A 20,767-nucleotide genomic window follows, 5' to 3' on the forward strand; every position below is an offset into this window, starting at 1 on the left:
ACGCTTTAGGAGACATGGACAGGAGCTGGCTCCTGATCCGACACGACAAAGGAGTTGCAGATTAAGTGTGTGTATGTGTGTGTGTTTGTGAATGACCATATATTGTGTGTGTGTGACCAAATACAAGTTGTGCGTGTTTGTACGCAGTCCTCATGGGACGTCCACGTGACGGAGGTGTTTGTGTGTGTTGCTTCCAAAGGATGCGGCAGAGGAGTAAAACCCGAGCATGGAGAGGAGCTCATTCAAGCGCAAGGCATTTCTCACAACAGTAGCAGCATTCTGTTTTATTCATAACATAGTAAACGAAAGAAGTTCTTATTTTACATTCCTCTGTTGGTGCATCCTCACTTCAAGTCCTCAATTCATGTCCTTCACCACCAGTCACACACGGATCCTTTGGCCGGTCAGTTCTTTTACCTAAACCCATATATTGATGGATAATTTACAACACATAGAAATATTTGATATTTTAAATTCTCCCATTGTTTCCAAATCATGGAATTAAAAAAAAAAAAAAATACAATCAGGGAAATATTTAGACATGATATTTAGACTTGCAGATAAAATATATACGCCACATTGTGTGTAATTGAAATGATTAGTTCTCTCAAATTAAATAATATGGGGTTCACCCCCACAGATAGCTTTGATTGATAGCACTCATGTCTATGCCGTATATGAAACTGGAACCAGCAGCAGGTTAGATTAGCTGAGCACAAAGACTAGAAACCAAGGGAACCAGTGAGTCTGACTCTATGCAAAGGAAACAAAATCCACCTACCAGCATCATCAACACGTTATATATTTTTTATTTAATCTGTACAACCCCCAAAGTAACCCTGGAACAATCAGAAAATCATGATTAAAGTGGACAGTATGGATCCATTGATATTAACATCAATCATATTGGTCTGACCATTCAGCTTGCTGTTGTAAGCTTTGTAAGGTTGATGGTCTTGAATACAAAGCAGTTTTTTTTCTGCTGCACATTAAAAAATAACCTTGAGAATTCAAATGAATAGAGGCAGCAAAAATTGCTTTTGTGTTTTAGGTCTTGATGCCTGCGCGAGTGTCATTACTCAGCCTCAGTTCAGTCAGTCAACTTCACCGTCCACTGATACGAACTGACAAAGGCAAGTGTTTGGAAAACTTGCAGACTTTTGGTTTAGATTCTGACCGCAGATCTTTGCACAGCCACTCAGTAGCAACTACTCCAAATTAAAAATTACAAAGCAGCCTAAATATGTCAATATGTACGCTGCATTGCTGCTTCATTTTCCCTGTGCGTCTAAGGGGAAATGCTGGACAAACATGCAGAACAGATGCAGGGTAGGCTGCTGGCTAGATGGCTCTATGCTGATGATTTCCTCTGTGGACAATTTAAAAAGCGATTCACATGATTTAGCACCATGCACCATTTTTTTCTTTTGTTACCTACATGGGTATAGTTCTAAGAGCCTGCATGAGCTTCTATTTCAACCATAGATTTGCAGTTAATATTCTTAATCAGTCGCCCCTTGCCAAGTGTTGTAATGGGAGCCGTTGAGGGAAGGACAGCGCCGGCTGGCTGCTGGGTTTTTATGGTGCTGCATGAAGTCAGTGAGCTGAGCGATTCCTCCACCGCCGCCGCCTGGAGAATATGGATGAGATCATTCCTACATATGCAGACACAGACAGACTGAACCACGCACACAAAAGGGCTCAGACGCACCTGTATATAAATGCATGCTGAGAGAGTTTGGTCACATCCACACATACACACACAGGGGAATTACCATGATGAGGTATGTGCCTGTGTGCTTAGAGGGAGTAGAAAGGCGTATCGCCTCCACAATCACATTACAGGCCTGCCACAATTAGTCAGGGAGGACCAGCACAGCGTAGAGCTGAGTGTAGGCAGAGACCACAAAGACACACACAAACACACGTGCAAATATTTATATATGTACACACAACCGCAAACTAGGACTTGCTTGTGCCTGCAAAACACACCCACAAAAGGGTGTGTGTGAGGTGATATAAAGGCACTTTGTACAGAGTTACATGTTAGCTGTGCTGGACTTGCAGTTGGGTTGGAGCTAACAATTATTTTCATTATTGATTAATCTGTCCTTTAAATTTAAGATTGATTAATGGTTTAGAAAATAAGGCAATTTACGTGTTTAGAGAGCCCAATGGGACATCTTCAGTCATCTGCTTTACTCAGACGAACAGTCTAAAACCAAAATATGTACAATTTGCTGTGATGATCCATCCATACCACCTATCCCTTTCGGGGGTGCAGGTCCCAGTCCCAGCTGTCAACGGGAGAGAGACAGGGTACACCCTGGACCGGTCGCCAGTCGATCAGAAAGGCCCCGCCTGGGGATCGAACCAGCAACCTTCTTGCTGTGAAGCACACTCACTACCTGCTGCGCCACCGTGCTGCTGCTGTGATGATGTAAAACAAAAAAGCAGCAACTCCTCAAGTTTGAAAAGCAGGGACAGTGAATGCAGGACAGCATTGATCTGGTTCGCCCTCCAGTCTGATTTTATTGTCAGTTTCCCATAAAATACAGAAGATCTTGACCGCCACACTCACGTTGCTTAATGGATCTGTATTTTTTTGCATGAGTATGACGGCTTATAGAGCTGAGCGTCAATGAGGCATCCGTGTGTGTGTGTGCGTGTGTGTGTGTGGTCGTGTATGCTTGTATCTGTGCATGTATGAACCTTCTTGATGGTTGTCCAGTAAATGGGGAGTATCCCACTTACAAATGGCGCTACAGTCTCTCTCTCTCTCTCTCTCTCTCTCTCTCACACACACACACACACACACACACACACACACACACACACACACACACACACATTATTGTGTATCACTGTCATCAACTATTATACATCAAATTACATCGCAAGAGAGTGGAGCCACTTCAGTAACCAACAGTGACACTGGGGGGGGGGGGGGGGGGGGGGGGGGGGGGGGGGGGGGCAGCTCTTGTGTAATAATGGACTTGTAGCATGTACACCATCCATATACACACTCTTCATCACTTTCACGTCACTCTCCGGCTCTAATTCCTCATCACCAACTGTTGAAGGCAGCTACGATTTTCTCTTTTTCTCCCTTTTTCACTTATTCTTTGCTCTCCCTCTCTTTCTCACTGGTCTGTATCCTAATTATTTCTTTCTCTGAGTGAACAGCAAATTTATTGAGACACTTCGTCACATCCCTGTCTCTCCGTCTTTTTTCCCATGAGTTCTCCACCTCCAGAACCCTCCCTCGAAGTCGTCTTAGGCTCCCTCTCTTCTTCTATACCTCTTCTTCTTTCGTTCATCCTTTATTGCGTTCCTTTGGCTGCATCAAAGGTCTCTTCAGTAATATTTCATAGAGAAACTAATATGCATAGCCTGTGCCCTTTCTTCCTGTCTGGATGCATACATAAATAATTAAGTCAATGCTTGATACTCTTCTTTCACACAACCTGGCAATGATTGGAAGGTGAGTGTGTGTGTGTTCATATGTCATATTTTGTGTGTGTGTGCGTGTGTGTGTGTGTGTGTGTGTGTGTGTGTGTGTGTGTGTGTGTGTGTGTGTGTGTGTGTGTGTGTGTGTGTCTGTGTGTGTGTGTTCTCACTGACCTTGACTGCTTTAATATCTGCATGCTGGGTTTGCAGCACTCTCACCAGCACATCAAACATCCGATTTTGATATTTTCGCTCTTTATCTTCGCTCTCTAAAAGCATCTCCCTCCTGACAACCATCAACTATTCATCATTTCTACTTTTTTAACAATATATATATAACCATAAAGAGAAGTATAGTATTTCTAAGGATACTAATACAGATGCTAATGATTCTCCTTTTTGTATTATTCTCACCTGCTGGATAGTGGCCTATCAGCGGCTAATGAAATGGGTTAAACTATTTTTATGGCCCTTTGACAGCACTTAAACCAATGAAAAAGACACAGCTCCCACAGTGACAGAAGCATGCAAGAAATTAGATTTAATGGACAATATGTATCAGTTAATTTTTTCCTCGCCTCGTTTATGGGTACAACATTAGCCCCCGGCTACGACTTAAATGGGTTTATAGATGAGGAGAAATGTGCTTCAGATCCCTTGTGTCAGGCCTAACATTGGTCGTGATTTATACTCGTGTACAAAAGATCACTGAATAAGGCCTATTTGGCCCTTTTTAAGATGCGTACTGACAAATACATGGCCAGAAGGTGTTTAAAATCAGCACTAGTACAACGTATTTGTGTTTCTGGAAAAATACATGAGATCACAGGTGTTGTACATGCGAAACATTTTTAAGGGAAACTGAAGCGTAAGATAGAGGTTAGTGCCATTCAGGTTTAGTATGACAGTGATACATGATTCAGGATTGTCCAAATGGGACAACGGGATACATGCAAGATAATTCAATCTAGTCTAATTAGTATTTAAAGTTTGATTTAGAGTTTTTTGTGTTTTTTTAATCACACTGAAAAAAACTCAAGACAAAAATATGTTGGACATGCAAGCAGGTATTCTGGGGTCCAGTCACCCACACAAACCTCAGAGCATAACGTGCACAGGAGTCAGGCTGACCAGGACTATGAAACAAATACTAAATATGTCTGAACAGGTGCTTTTGTTGCATGAAATCCATCCATCCATTATCTATACCGCCTATCCCTTTCGGGGTTGCGGGGGGCTGGAGCCTATCCCAGCTACAATGGGCGAGAGGCGGGGTACACCCTGAACTGGTCGCCAGCCGATTGCAGGGCCACATTCAAGGACAAACAAACATTCACACTCACACTCACACCTACGGACAATTTAGAGTCATCAATTAACCTAATGAGCATGTTTTTGGTCTGTGGGAGGAAGCCGGAGTACCCGGAGAGAACCCACGCATGCACGGGAAGAACATGCAAACTTCACACAGAAAGGCCCCGCCTGACCCGGGGATCGAACCGGCAACCTTCTTGCTGTGAGGCACGCGCACTACCTGCTGCACCACTGTGCAGCCCGTTGCATGAAATAAATATACTAAATATGCTATACTGTATATGTCTGGATATATTTCCAAAACTATTGGAAATTCACAGTTTGATGTGAGCAAAGTACAATTAATTGCATGATATGGATGAAAAGACACCTTAGTTTGAGAATAAAATGCTGTTACAATTGTGTATATGTCACAACTGTACTCTCATGAAACTGCCCACGAGTGCTCCACAACAACTGCTTTCTGCCTGAAGTTTGAGCAGCTACATGTGTCAGAGGATTACTGGTTGCTCGGAAGGTCACTATATTTCTACAATTGCTTGTGTTTTGTCACGATTGAATTTTACTCCTATCTACTGGATTAGATGGTATTCAATTCACCATAATACAAATAATACATTTCTGCAGGACAGGACTGACACCCAGGTGGGCTGAAAAGAGTCCTTTCCTCAGAACACGGAATACAAAATCACAAAGTTAATGAAAAAATAAGAGGAAGCATACATTTTAATGTTCCAGTGTGTCACTTTCCAATCAGACAATTTAGTGTGGACAGGTTAATTTCTACCGAGAGGAGTGAAAATGTAAATGATTTGGAAACCTGCTGAAAAACTGAGAAACAGGTTTTAATGAAGCTGTTGAACTTCAAGCCACACTGCAAGATTAGACTGTGAGAAATTTGTGTTTGTCCAGGTCACCGCTGGCCCATACTGTTAATCTAATGATAACAACTTCAGCGAAGAGTAAATCCAGTGCAGTCAGAACAAGGAACAGCATGTGTGACTTAAAGTGGTTTGACCCTCTTGTAGCGAGCCGCTGAGTTGAGTTTCAGAGATTTGTGAGTGTAAAGTGAAGCCCCAGGGGCCGCTTGGCCTCTGTGATGAAAGGGCATGTTCAACACTCAGAATAGCTCAATAATTCACGAGTTCTGTAAGAACAGGAGGAAGGAGCGCACCTGTATGCAGCCAGTGCTAGCGACACACACATATGTACATTCACAAACAAAAACACACACACAAACAGATTGGTTATTATTAATTCATTAGTTCTGCAGGTGGAGTGAACAGGAAGCCTGCACGACTGAAGAGCTCTACCTTTCACTGAGATTCAGAGAAGAACTGCAGCTACCTTTTAGAAAATTAAATGGTAGACAGAGAGAATGTCTCAAAGGGACGACGAGTCTCTCACAGTCTTTGAAATTCAGCTTGTTTAGAGACTGCCGGGGGATTTTTATTAATACATCTCTGCTGAGGTGTGTTTTACAGTTTAACTGTGTGTCTGCGTATGAGGAAGGAATAACTCAAAGGAAAGGACTTGATATCTGGTCTTGAAGACATTTCAGCACTCTTCTGCTCAGAGTTGTGCACAGTCATCCGTCAGACCTTAATGTCAGTTGAATTATGGCCAATTCTTGTGAAATGTGCCTGGGACGATTACGGGAGGATTTGAGCGCATCGATTCATTAGCCAACAAGGAAACAGTGTGACAAATGACAACATGAGTCTACGTCAAGCCTGAGTTTAACCAACTAAGACAATTTGGTCAGTTTACCTTTTGGTTGTGGTTCCATATCAAAACTTTTATCTAAATTCAGGCCAGTAAGTCAGACCTCAACACTGCTCGCCTCAGTTTAACATCCAGCTACTGTGCTCATAAATCTTTTGCAGGGTTTATTTTAGTCTTGTTAAACGGCTCACCTTGCTGCAGTGATGTACAGGTGTACTCCAGGACGCTGTGACATCACTGTTGGGCAGCTACTGTGGGCTTCTATGTTAATGTAGTACATTTTGAATTAGTATGTCCAGTTCAGCAAAGGGCGTCCATGATCATGAACCACTGATACGCCCCTTGAAATGGACTGAAATAAACAATTGATTTTGGTCCCAAATGTTCCCGCTATAAATGAGCAGGTTAAACGAGGTCACACCGAGACTTCATGCCTGTCACAAATGTAATTCTAGACACAAAAGACAAAGATTTCTGATTCTTTTACATCTGTCATCAACCAGCCAGAGAGATACAAATGACCCTCACATGACCTTTGTCACGTACAAAACTCTGGAGCCTCAAGCGATTGTTGTGAATTTTTTTTCATGAAATTTTAATTCAGCCAAATGAGCTGAATGCATGAGACCCAGATTGAGTCGTGTTGCATAACGAGGGTTTCTTTTCCTCTCCAAAAATCTGCAGCTGTTAGAGGGAGCTGGAGATGATTATGCAACACAAACACACACACTGGGATAGACACACACGCACGCACACACACACACACACACACACACACACACACACACACACACACAGGTTGCACATGTATCATTGCGCACACAAGGTTGCAAGATTGCACAAATACACCGACATACGAATAGACACACACGCAGAACATCATGTCTGTGGTTAGCGAGTGGGTTTTAGATGACTGTGCAGTACAATTACCTCTTTTGAATAATTGAATCCTCAGAAGTTAAGAAGCGGTCGCCAGGGGTTCCCTTTGTTGTTCCTTGAAGAACAATTATGGGGGGGGGGGTAATGGTGACTTTTGAGGAGGGGCAGTGAGACTTCAGACAACTGACAGAGTTAAAGACGGTCTTTGTAGATAATGAAAAAAATAATGGAATGTTACATAACACACATTGAAGCAGAAAAAAGGCATGCATCCTCATTCACGCACACACCAACAAGCGCTAATTATCACAAACACACATTCTGACTACAAAAAGAAAGTCTGTGTGTGTGTGTGTGTGTGTGTGTGTGTGTGTGTGTGTGTGTGTGTGTGTGTAAACATACATAACATCCTCCTGTATTCGCCACACGTTTCTTAACTAATGCCTGACAGGTTAACCAGCCAGAATGGATACATGGAATTTAGATGAACAGTGATCTAGTCTGTTATCGCTTTATTAACGCGCTGAGGCACCAAAGGAAGGAAAAAAGACAGGAGTAAGACAAAAGAGGGGGAGAGGAGGAATGAAACGTAGAAAAAGAAGATGAGATAAAGATAATGAAGGAACTACTTTACACTGACCGTCTCTTCTCATGTTTTGTGTCGCGCTTTACTGTCAAAACCGTCTAGTCGGCGGATTTAGGATGTTATTGTGGCACTGATAAGAGACGCGTCATCTCAGTGGGACACTTGATGGCTCTGTTCATGGTGCTGAAACCAGCTTTTATACATTCAGGAAGAGGATGAAAGCCAAGAGGGACATTCTGTCCCCTTTGTCTCTCTTTTCTCGTCTCTCTGCTGTTCTTCTGTCACTGCCTCTCCCCTGTCATTCCGCTTCATCTGCGTTCACTCTGCCCATCTTTCACTCCGTTTTGAAGACATTTATTAACAACATTTAACAATTAGTAATCTGAGTTTATCTGACTTTATTCCTTTGGGCCATGATAACAATAGCTAATGTTGCGTTAATCGATGTTTTTATTAGGAGCAATGGATCGAATGATGCCGAGAGTCTGTGGAACATTTTAACATATTTCAGCTCTTTGTTTTAGGGCCTGCAGTTCCACTGGTTTGGTTTATTCCCATGATTTGGTATGAAAGGGGCATCCTCAAAAGGCTCAGTTGTTCACACGCAAAGATGGAGCGAGGTTCACCACTTTGTGAACACATGATTGGATAAAGGATGTAACTACATGGGCTCAGGGACACTTTGGAAAACTGTAGCCGGTAAACACAATTCATTTCCAAGTGATTGCATTCTGTTTTTTCATTTATGTTTCACACAGAGTCCCAACTTCTTCGGAATCTGGCTTGTGTTATCCACATTTTCAGTCACAGCAGGCAGCTGTTTTCAGCAAAAAGCACTCAGATAAACCCAACGTACACGACCTGCTCAGCACCAAACAGCAAACAGACGCAGTTAGCAGCCAGCTTGGCACATTTAGCAACTGAAAAGGCAGATATTTCCCTCAGGATATGGTGGCAACTAGAAAAGAGTTAAAATGATAATGAATATTGTACATCCGTCGGGTGGCCACAAATATGACTCCAAATAAATGCTAATGTTGCTCTTTGTCTGCCAGTGTCACTATGATAAATACTGTGAACCTGTTTGTGTTAAGGTCATCATTAAATAATGTTTACATGAGAATTGTCTTTCAGAGCGCTGTTTTAATGGGGTTTAAATGTGGTACTGCAAATGCAAGTGTTTCATTTTTTCCAGTCCAGTGTGTGTGTGTGTGTGTGTGTGTGTGTGTGTGTGTGTGTGTGTGTGTGTGTGTGTGTGTGTGTGTGTGTGTGTGTGTGTGTGTGTGTGTGTGTGTGTGTGTGTATGTGGATGTATAGCGCTCCACTGCGTTATGTATAGTGCTGAGCAGACAGGCAGCCAAAGTTCAATGCATCCAATGTGTGGGTTAAAGGCTGAATATAATGGTGTTATTCTGGGATAAGCCCTCATTTACCCTGCGAATAGAGTGTGTGAGAGGGGAAAAAGAGGGGGAGGGGGAGGACAGAGACACTTCTTCATTTGAGTCAGTGTACTGAAATGACTCCATCTACTCCATTTAACAAATACAAACAAGAGTGAGACTACAGAAAGTGAGAGAAGCATAGAATGAGTGGACAAGCTGTGGGTGCAGCTTCTCTTTCTAGTTGTTTCATCATTGTGTTTTTGTGTCTGTTAGCATTACCAAGGTGAAAATTCAAGCAATTCTGCCCGTAAAGACAACCAACAAGACAAGTCAAAATTTATTACATCACTGCATGTTAAACGCAGGACTCCAGACATAAAAACTGTTGCACTTACAGGTTCCTACAGTGCAAACACCACAGCTCAAGATGCTGCAACACCAAGATTTAAAACACTTTTCATGCTCATCTGCACGCCTATCCACTATAATTAGAGTTGAGAAAACGAGATAAGGAATTTAAAAAATTAAAGGTGGATGAGTGCTCCCCACACATTGCCTCTTCCATTGCAAAGACAACAGATGGCCTGTCTCACACTTACTGAGAGAGAACCAAAGAAGAAGACAGGAAGAGTTACATGAAGAAGCAGGTAAGTGGGACAGGAAGGAGGATGGAGGGACAGTTACACGAGCAGGAAGAGGCGTATGACAATACATGGAAGAGAGAGAAACTAGGTGATACAGAAAGAGAAAGAGACTGAGGTACAGATAAAAGACGCATGGAGAGGGAACAGTGAGGAGACAGGAAGAGAGCTCAGCAATCTGCTCATACTCTATAGATGTGTTTGCGTGACTTAGAGGGACTACAGCACAATGTGCTATACAGCACCTCAAACAAATGTTGGCGTGCATCTTTTCCAGCACAGATATTAATGAAGGAGGCCCATATGCCACACACATGCCACCCCTGCAAGCTTTAACATGCAACGAGTACGCAGTTACCTAACACATTCCTGACTAGTGTTGTGTTTCTTTTACACTCGGTAGCAGCGGCAACTAAAAATAAAACGGTTAAATACAATTAAATATAATGAAATATTGTGAAATCTAAAGTATACTTTTTTATAAGCTTCTTCCACTTTGGATTTTCATACAGATCAAAAAACAATATAATATGCTAATTTGTGAATTTTAGAGGTAACCAGCTGTTTCCCCCTGTTTCCAGTCTTTTGTTATGCTAAGCTAACCAGCTGCTGGCTATAGCTCCTTCGTATAGCATGCAGACACAGCAAAAAGGAAATGACCTTATTTCCCCAAATGGTGAACTATTCCTTTAAAGTAAAGCAACTAAACCCTTCAGATTTGCTGCAAACTGTAATTTTGAGACTATGCTGGTTGCATGCAGTGAGTGAGGACACATGTATGATTTCATAGCTTCTGCTCTAATAATTTAATGTGCACACCGGCCAATCCTTTACACAGCTGGTGCATTATTTCAGAAGCATGTGTTCTTTCTTACACACTCATATAGAAAAAGGTGCATCCCTACTACAATCAAAAGCCAATCTTCCAGCATTTGTCATAAAGTAAACTTCTCCATGACCTCCTCTGACCTCTCAGTCCTTGTTTTTTCTTCCCCTCCTTCTCTCACACACTTACATGAAGTGATGTGACATATACGCCACTCCTTTGTTTATACAGTGTGCCCTACAGTGCACTCGTTTCAGGCTGCGTGGCGAGCGGGACTCAAACTCTTATCCCCGCTAGTTTTATGCACTATGCATTAAACAACACAGGACCCTCGTGTCTTTCTCCCTGCCTGCTACCCACACCACTCCCTCCGCCTTGCATCTATTTTCCTTTCTTCCTCTTTCCATCTCTCTCTCTTGCTCTGTGTGACAGTAGTCATGTCAGAGTAAGGCTGGCTGGAGCACTTGCAGCAGTCTGCCTCTTTGATGTTGAGCCCTGCTGAATTAGGCCATCACTCAGTGGTGCTCTGCTGCCTGCCTGCACATACACACTAGTCACACGCGCACACACACACTTGTACACTTGCAAGCGCACACATACAAACAAAAACAAATGCATTATGGTCGGAAAGCATGCACATGCAAAGCAAAGTATAAATGCTGGGTATGCACACACAAGCCATGCAGGTCTCGCAATGCCTAAATAATATGCACTAAAACATGTCCAAACATTTCCTATCGTCACTCTCACAGCTTCTCTCTCTCTCTCTGACACACACACACACACACACACACACACACACACACACACACACACACACACACACACACACACACATTGTGAATTACATTCATATACTGTAAGTCCTCATTTCCTTCTCTGCTTCTCTTTAATAAACATAAATTTGAATTCTTATGAGTTCTTCTCCTCTGAGGCCTCTATACTATAGCACATCAAAGACCACGCACACACTCGCGAACGCACACACGGGGAAAATGTAGGACATTCAGAGAGAATTTATTCAAGAATACAGAATACAGGAAGGAATTTATTCCCTTTCAATCTGCTCTCTCGCGCTCTTACAATATGGCCATACTGTATGAATAGCAGCAAAGTGACTGAGGCAGGAAGCCTACTGAATTACACATAAAAACAAGCTGCTGACCTGACATTTCATGAAATGAACATGATGTCTTAAATTTGAAATATATACTCTGTTCACAGACAGAAATTCAGTTCAGTTGCAAAAAAGATGAGACAGGGAGAAAGCTCTAACTCTGAAATCCCGAGTTCAGCTACAGCCCTGAGTGAGGCTATTGTGCTCGTAGAAAATGCTGCATTTAACCAAAAGCAAAACCGTCCCTGAACATTAAAGCTACAGTAATCAATATTTTTACAGTAACATTTGATAAAATGACAACATGTGATGTGATAGGTGACAAAGTCATAGAGAATTATCACCTAACTCTGCCATCCCTCTCATTTCTGCTGAGCTTTTTAGCATCTTTCAGCTCATTGTTTACATGTTCTGACCCACTACTGTACTGTTTTGGTGCGCTGTTACTTGGTGGTGTTGTTAGTGTTGTTCCTGGCAGCAACAGGTAGCTCAACAACAAACAGCAGACAGACAGCATTAGCAACTGGCTGGTGATCACAGTGGAGCATTGAGCATTGATCTTTCAGTATATTGGACTTACTGTACATTCATCAGGTGGCCACAAGCACAACTTCAAATGGATGATAATGCCGCTCTGTATCTGCTTGAGGTGTTAATATGCCACTTTCTGCTAACACATTAGCCATATCAACTCTCTGATAACTTTATATATATTAATGCTAATTTGTTTTCCCCCAAACTGATTTTGTTTCCTATATTGATTACAACATTAACCCTAAGGGACATTATATGTTCCCAAATTTACACTCCTGCAGTGATAGCTATGTCAAACACCATTAATACGTGTGATATTTGTCTTGTTTTGTATTAGAGGGAGATCCAGTGTACAGTGTCTTTTCTGCGCTCATATACCCTCCTGTATCATTAAAGGAGAAATGGCCTTTTCACTTTTCATTGTAAGCCAAGTTTATTTCATTTTTCTATTGTTTGACATTAAGAAAAAAGAAATAACTTCCATAATGTTATTAAGTGCAGTATGGCTGAAGCAGGTTGTACAATTAATTAAAAAATTAAAGAGACAAAATGAAAATAAATGAGGTGCACACTTCTACATTCTCTCTCTCTCTCTCTCTCTCTCTCTCTCTCTCTCTCTCTCTCTCTCTCTCTCTCTCTCTCTCTCTCTCTCTCTGTGCTCTCTGGTGGCCAGGAACAGCCCTGTGGTCAAACTGGAGACCGGCCAGGGATCTTTCCATCAATTAGTTGATTTTTTTGCCTCGTATATCTCTGCCTTCAACTCTGTCTCTCACTCTATCTTTCTGTTCTTCATTCCATCTCTCTCTCTCTCTCTCTCTCTCTCTCTCTCTCTCTCTCTCTCTCTCTGTGTCTCATTATTTCCACTGTTGTTGGCTTGCTAGAAGAACACTTGAGAACATGGCATCCAAATATAGGACGTAAGCTATTTCTTCAAATGCTGTTATTAAGTAATCACTCAGATGATCCTTAAAACCCACTTTATTAAGCACTCAGGGGCACATTTTAATTTGATGTTGTTGCTTGTTTATTTGGGTGGTTGATTGAAGGGGGTGCACCTTTAAACTTAGATAGATGAATCAGTGAGGAGAGCAGGTGGTGCCAGCGGTTCATATGAGACCACCCACATTTTACACACACATGCAGCTACACACGCATTAAAATCGCAACACACAGTTGTGCCTCCCCGCACTCCACGTCACACACAGCGTGTCATCACTGCATATCAATTACACGGGGAAGTGAAGATCTATTTCTAATTCAATCAGTCAGCGCTGGTGTCACATCCCTCGCTCTCTGGCTTTCTCCCCGCCTCTCCCGGTCTCTCCGCCTCGCTCTCCTCTTTCCCCCTCGCTTCATTCTCACTGAAGCGTCTCAGTCATCATGGGGCTGGTGGACGCGGGTGTCAGGTTCGTGTGTTTGTTTATACATGTGTGTGTGTGAGGGAGAGAGTGTGTGTGTACTTCGAACCCTGTGGGAAACACTTTAAGTTTTAGACTTTTAAAGTGATGGCATTTTTGAGGAGTGAGGTAGTCCTGGCCTGACCTTGTTTCTTCAGAGGGCCAGGAGGCTTTTACAGTTAAGGAGGCTCTGTGGATTATTTTCAGAGTGGTGTATCATTCCTAAATTAATCACTATCCCTTGTTTGTGCGGTAAAATGAAACCATAGAGACTGTTTGTAAGTTGTGATTGTGTTTCCTAAAAGTAAGATTTAATTTTCCTTGTGTTTCTCACGTGCAACTGTCACAGCTGTCACTACATCAACCAGAAATAATCAATCTAGCAACAGTTGGTGACCATAAGTTCAATATTCAGTCTTTTTTAAGCTCTTTTTTAAACCACTGAGAAAACACTCTGGCTCTTCATCAGCTGCTGATTGCAATGCTCCACTATCTGCAATCAGGTGATAATTATCACTAAAAATGCCTTCACGCTATGTGATCAATTTAAATAACAGTGTCTTTTCCATAGGGAGACATCCACAGTGCAGGTCACATCAGTGTTGAAAGTAAACAACATTTTTGGACTCAGCTTCCTCCTTTTATTATCATCAAATAGTCAACACATCACAAGTGCCATAACACTCATGGCATCACATGATCAATAGCAAAATTACTAGAATTACCAGGATATTGACAGATCATCAGATCCAAACCCATATTGCACCAAAGCACATAAATATGAGCATCAATTACTGGGACAAAATATTAGGAATGCAGTATTGATATTCAGCTCCACCACAATCATTCAGTCAGACATGCTTAGGTCGAGTAATTGACCACTTACAGCATACGGTTCCATCACTTTGACAGAAGAAAGGTCTGATCTTTGAGAGAGCTCTCAAAGAATCTGCACACTGAGGATTCTGATCGAGGAACAAATCCCTTCATCAATCAATCTAAAAATTAAATTTTAATCCAATAATACCAAAGCACCGTAGGAGGAGGGTGTGGTGGCATGAGCGTATCAGCAGTGTCTGGTGTTAATGGCCGAGCTGCAAAACACCTGCCTGCATGCACAAATATTACTGGAGGTTATTAGTCAGATGATTGCTGAATAGCTAATGAATGAGCCAATGCTTGTGAAGCATGAAGGAAACATCTGATGCAATGACTTCTGTCTGAACCAACCTAAACAAGGAAAATCTATACCTCAACATCTATAAGTAAAAAAAAATGACATGACAAACTACCTCACACATACCGCAACATGTTTACAAAATCAAACTCTGTGACTCATAAGGTCATAATTCCAGTATTAAGCAATGCTTGCCTCTGTCCTGGACAACCTGCACATCTAATGGCTTTACGAATATATTTGTTGTTTTAAGCAGAAACGTTATGTAATGATGGCTGATAGAAATGCACAGATGGTTATCGAGCCTCAGCTAATCATTAGAACCCCTCTCCCAAAATGAGCTTAACCAGCATCTTATGTCTGGATACAGTGTACAAACAGTGTGTTTAAATGAAAAAACAGAAACGTCATCATAAGCTGGATTCAGTCCTAAAAAGGTCGTGATGTACCAGAGTAACAGAGGACTTTCAACTGCGTGATGTTGTTACATCCTCTTGAGAATGTGCTCATAACACCAGCTGATTTAAACATAGACTGGTTTGCATTTTTCATGGGCTGACACTACAGAAATGTGTTAAATTGTGCATTATGTTTAAATGGAAACCTTCTCTCTCTGTCTCTCTGTCTGTCTCACTCCCTCAGATCATAACCACTTGAACAACGCAGCCTTGTCTCCCCTGGGTCCAGCCATGGCCTTGTCTCACCCTCATAACAACCTGGGAATTGGCTTCAACAAGTACACCTCACTCAAGGCCGTAGGTGAGTGGAATTACACACAAACACACACGCACACACTCGTACTGACTACATGGAGACACACAACTTTACAGCTACATGTATGCATGTTTAAATACATACTAAAGGATTAGTCTAGTGATGTGAATGTCACTGAGATAGATACAGAACACATGCTTAATGTACAGAGGTCAGTGAGCCCAACTACCGGACAATATAGACAAACACGAATCAGGAAGATGAAAAACACTGAATGTTCCTGTATTGATGCACACAGTGAGTGGGAAAGTGCTTAAGGGAGCGCAAGCACCCATTAGGATAATGAATTTGTTATGATTCTAACACTCATCCAATCGCATGAGTCATGTTTGAGAGCTGTTTTTTTTTTTTTTTTTTTTTTGGGCACATTATGTCAGATCACAGCAGCCACTCACAACAAAGGCAACCTCAATTTCAATAATCATTCGTTTTTGAGAAAGTGAGATGCTGTTTATCACCATGATGCATAAAAAATGCTGCAACTCAAAATGGACCATTACAGGGACAGACTAGAGTTTGATGCATAAATGAATGAAGTTGTTCTTCGCTAATTTAATGGAAAACGCTCTGAGCAAAGCTCTCCCTTGTAAAGTGAACAGCATGAATGCAAGGCCGGAAACTCTGGCCACATCCATCTTAAAACACAGAATCAAGCCGGTGTGAACTTATTAGTAAAACTAAAAAAACAAACTAAGTTAAGGAAATGCTCATCAGTGAGCAAGAGCTGCTGTAACAAGCTGCCTACTTTGGCTTTTATCTGTTTCTTAACTGAACTCTATTGGAAGAATTGTGTTCATGCCTCCCGTAGAGTTCATAGCCTTGTTGAATTTAGACTGACCAAACACCTTACTCACACTGTGTTGTTTCCCCTTTCATTTGGTCCATCCGTCAGAATCATAGATGGCTTCCTATTATGCCGTGCAAAAGTGGTGTTACATTATTGGTGTATTAGCCTTATGAAACTGGGGAAGTCCTATATTGAACAAAGCAGGCATTAGGATCATTGTTGCCTCACAGTCATGAAAAAAACATTGCTGTTGCCGTTATGTGTGGGTTCGTCATCTTCCTAAAGCTCAGCTGCAGTAATGCTGACAGTTATTGACAGCTTGCCTTTCTGTTAATAGTAACCATGAATCAGCTGTGGAAAAAAGGTACGATGATGGCATAAATCCACTGCTGCTGATGGTGACGTAACTCAGAACGGGCTGGTAACTCAAATGATTCTCAATTTAAGAGAAAGGATAAAACACAGACACACACAAGCATACACACATAACACAAAATGAGTTAGGCGTTAGTGGGTGGTGAGTGACAGTAGTTTGGACAGCAGTAGTTTGAAGCGACTGGTTCAGACCTCCAGCTTGTCCTCTGGCCTCTCTCTCTTTCTCATACACAGAAACACACTCAAAGTAAGAAAATAGACAAACATGTCTTACCCACACACACACACACACACACACACACACACACACACACACACACACACAGACATTATATTTCTTCCCTCTGCACTGGCACACAGAGGGGCGCAGGCATAAAAATGTACACCATCTATCTATCATCTGATTACTGCGGAAAGACAAGGACACAGTGACGATGATGAGCAACGACAGTTTGACACATGTACATGCAGCGTTCATTGACACAATATGCATAGATAGACAGGACTGTCCATCATAGCTGCAGAGTATCAGAGACATAATCTAAAGAGCATGAGACATCCAAAGTTTTTAAGGACAAAGCCATGATGACTGCTTGTTAAGCTAAAGTATAACTCAGCGAGGCCGTTGTTGGGCTACAGTAGAGCTCTAGTAGGACACACAGTAGAGCACTTGTAAAGTCACAACTCTCGTGATGCCATTCGAGACTTTACACAACAACAGTTGAAGGGACAGCCACGGTGTTTGAGAGTTTGTCTCAGCATTTCCTGGTGATATAGCCTGACTCTACTGGTGGTTGGTTTTCTTTATTATAATAATTACCTTTAAATCCAGTGTTTAAAGAGGGAACACATAACTAGACAGCTAGATTCTTCTTGCATATGAAATTGAATTGGCAACTTTTCCAACAAAACACATAATGTCCATGCTTCATGGGGTGGTCAGCCAGTCTCAGCATTAGGATCAATTTTGTTTTGATTTGATGCATGATACTGTGAATACAAAAAGGAATAGTCAAGGGCTTAACTCCCACTGGAGCAATGCGGGGACATGTTCCACTTTCCAAAATTCTGTTTGTGTCCCATCAGTTTTTTTTAGTTTCCAATTAATTTTCTCACTAAAATCTTTCTAAACGGTGTCCTCTGACGTTCCAGCAGGGAAAATCCAAACAAGAGAAGAAAGGAGCTGATCATCATGTTGATAGACTCAGCAGTAAGATTAACGAGCAGCTACAGCGAGAGCTTAGGGGACTCTTTGCCCCGAGTTTTGGCAACATACAGTCTGCCCTATTTGCTGCCTGGTGGCTGTTGTGCAGACTCCTGACTCCACTTAGGGCTGAAATAAGCTCTACACTGCATCCTCTGCATCACTCTGAGTAATAATTTAGTCATATTTCTCTTCATTACCTACTATCTATCATTCACTCACAAAGGGAGGAACATAAATGTAGACACAAGCCAATCATACTTTCACACATGCTTATCAGCTCTCTCGCTGGGCAATAAACAAGCAACTGGGTCCAGAGATCCTGGCTGTGTGGACAAAGTCATGGCTAGGACACACAACAGTTTGGATGGGAGAGCTGAGCTTTTGCCAGGTGTAACAGCAGGTATCTGGACCAAGATGCTTTGAAAACTTCCTAAACACACTGGAACTAAATGCAGCGGTTAACAACTCAGGTTTGTTTTCTAAAATGTGTTGTGCAAAACAAGACAAAAGATGTAAAAATGGAGAAATGGAAGCACAAAATGATTAAAGGATGGAAAAGAGGTAGGGTACATCGGGTCAAAGAGGTCATGTCTCTGTGACAGCAAACCTGTGCCAGGTGTAGCGGCAGGACTCTGGCACAAGCAGCTCTGATATATCTATCTTAATTAAAGGAGGACAGGTGGACTGGCAGTGAGAAAATGTGGGATAAAGATGCTAAAGGTTAGAGAGTGAGAAAGTGAGAGGACAGAGACAGTCAGAGCAAGACGAGGAAGAGATAAACTTGGTAGAATTTAGATGGTCTTGGTCGGTCTTCAGGAAGAACTTTATTACCAAATATTACCAAGTGCTTTATGTGTGAGCCATAGAGCTCAGTGCAGGTGAGTTTCCAGGGAGTGTCAGGTTTCTAGGTAAAGAGAAAAGACAACATGAGACAGGAGGTGGAGGGATGTTCTCCAAGAGGGCGTGAGAGACTGTTTGCCAGGACACCAGGACTCCAAGCTCTGGGCCAAGACTGCCTGAAGTCTTTAATTAAAGTGTAATGATCCAATAGTCTGAGCACTATTAGAAGACACTGTAAAACACTTCTAGACTCACCATAAAATTAAAATATTCCATAATTTTGCGTGTGGTTGCTGCATTTTTTAGCATGTGCTTCAGGTCACTTAATGGATGAAATAAGTTTTGGTATTTTCTTTTTTTTATGACTGCATGTGTTGGAGTGATCTCAAATTCCCAAAAAGATGGCTTTGAAGATGAAGGAACCACTGCTTCAAAGTTTCTTTTATTTTTTCTACGTTTGGCACTTCAGGATAGGCTTCCTTTACAAGCAATGATCAGTGCAGTACCTGTGGGGACTAATGAGGAAAAGATTCTTGAAATTTTCTGCGCCTGTATTTTTGTTACTCGTTGAAACCTTCTGATTGGAGTAAAAAATTGGACTATGAGTTTGTTTGTCTTGCAAGATGTGATGCGCTGCTGCAGGGAATTTGCCTGATAGCAACTTTTTTTGTTTCAATAACTTCGTAAACTCTGCTGAACCTTCCTGAGGTTCCACACTTTAAAGATGTATACCGTGCGGCCAAGCATTGCTCAGAACCCGTAGAACATTGATGGAGATCCCAAAGTTTATCATCGTATCCATCCATCCATTATCTATACCGCCTATCCCTTTCGGGGTTGCGGGGGGCTGGAGCCTATCCCAGCTACAATGGGCGAGAGGCGGGGTACACCCTGAGCCGGTCGCCAGCCGATTGCAGGGCCACATGCAAAGACAGACAAACATTCACACTCACACTCACACCTACGGACAATTTAGAGTCACCAATTAACCTAATGAGCATGTTTTTGGTCTGTGGGAGGAAGCCGGAGTACCCGGAGAGAACCCACACATGCACGGGAAGAACATGCAAACTTCACACAGAAAGGCCCCGCCTGACCCGGGGATCGAACCGGCAACCTTCTTGCTGTGAGGCACGCGCACTACCTGCTGCGCCATTTATCATCGTATGTCAGTCTGAATTATTTCTGAATATTGCTGTTTGAGAGAAAGGTGCCACTCTAAGAACATGGCATCTGGGAGTTTAAATATTTCAGCCAGTGTAAGACATCATATAGCTTCAAAGAAGTGTTGAGCAGTTACAGAACACACTGTCATGGAAAAGATGTGGGGAAAGAGAAAATTCATGTGGTAAATAATGTACAATATTTAATGTGGCCTGTATATTGTCCACAGTTACTTAATAAAGTCAGACAAGGGCAAAAAGCATCTTAAAGCTCCTGAAAAGTTTCTAAAATACAACTGCACTTGCAAGTTATGAAATCGACATACAGAAAAAAGTAAAAGTAAAAATTGGGTTTAAACTTGATCTAACATTAATGATAGGCCACTTGCCAACAAAAACATCACAACATGTAAATTATTTGCTAAATAATTGTCTTTTAAGCCTTTTGCCATTGTGGTGTGTGTTAAAATGCATTGTACTGAGCAGGTTCTCTCCGAATAACAGCTCTAACATAATGAAATGGCATTAAAAATAGACCAAATAGAATACAGTGAGTTGTCAAACTCTGTTACCCTTTGGAGGACCCAACTTAT

General features: G+C 41.9%; 1 protein-coding gene across 1 annotated transcript in view; it reads left to right on the forward strand.

The window, feature by feature from the left end:
* LOC139343445 (protein shisa-8) overlaps positions 1-20,767 on the forward strand; it is an 86,454-nt gene that overhangs the window by 61,965 nt on the left and 3,722 nt on the right. Inside the window, exon 4 of the mRNA XM_070981107.1 lies at positions 15,671-15,787. Coding sequence (XP_070837208.1) covers positions 15,671-15,787 — 117 coding nt within the window. The remainder of the gene's footprint in view (positions 1-15,670; positions 15,788-20,767) is intronic.

The sequence above is a fragment of the Chaetodon trifascialis genome, chromosome 15 (genome assembly GCF_039877785.1).
Source record: "Chaetodon trifascialis isolate fChaTrf1 chromosome 15, fChaTrf1.hap1, whole genome shotgun sequence".
Classification (NCBI taxonomy): Eukaryota; Metazoa; Chordata; class Actinopteri; order Chaetodontiformes; family Chaetodontidae; genus Chaetodon; species Chaetodon trifascialis.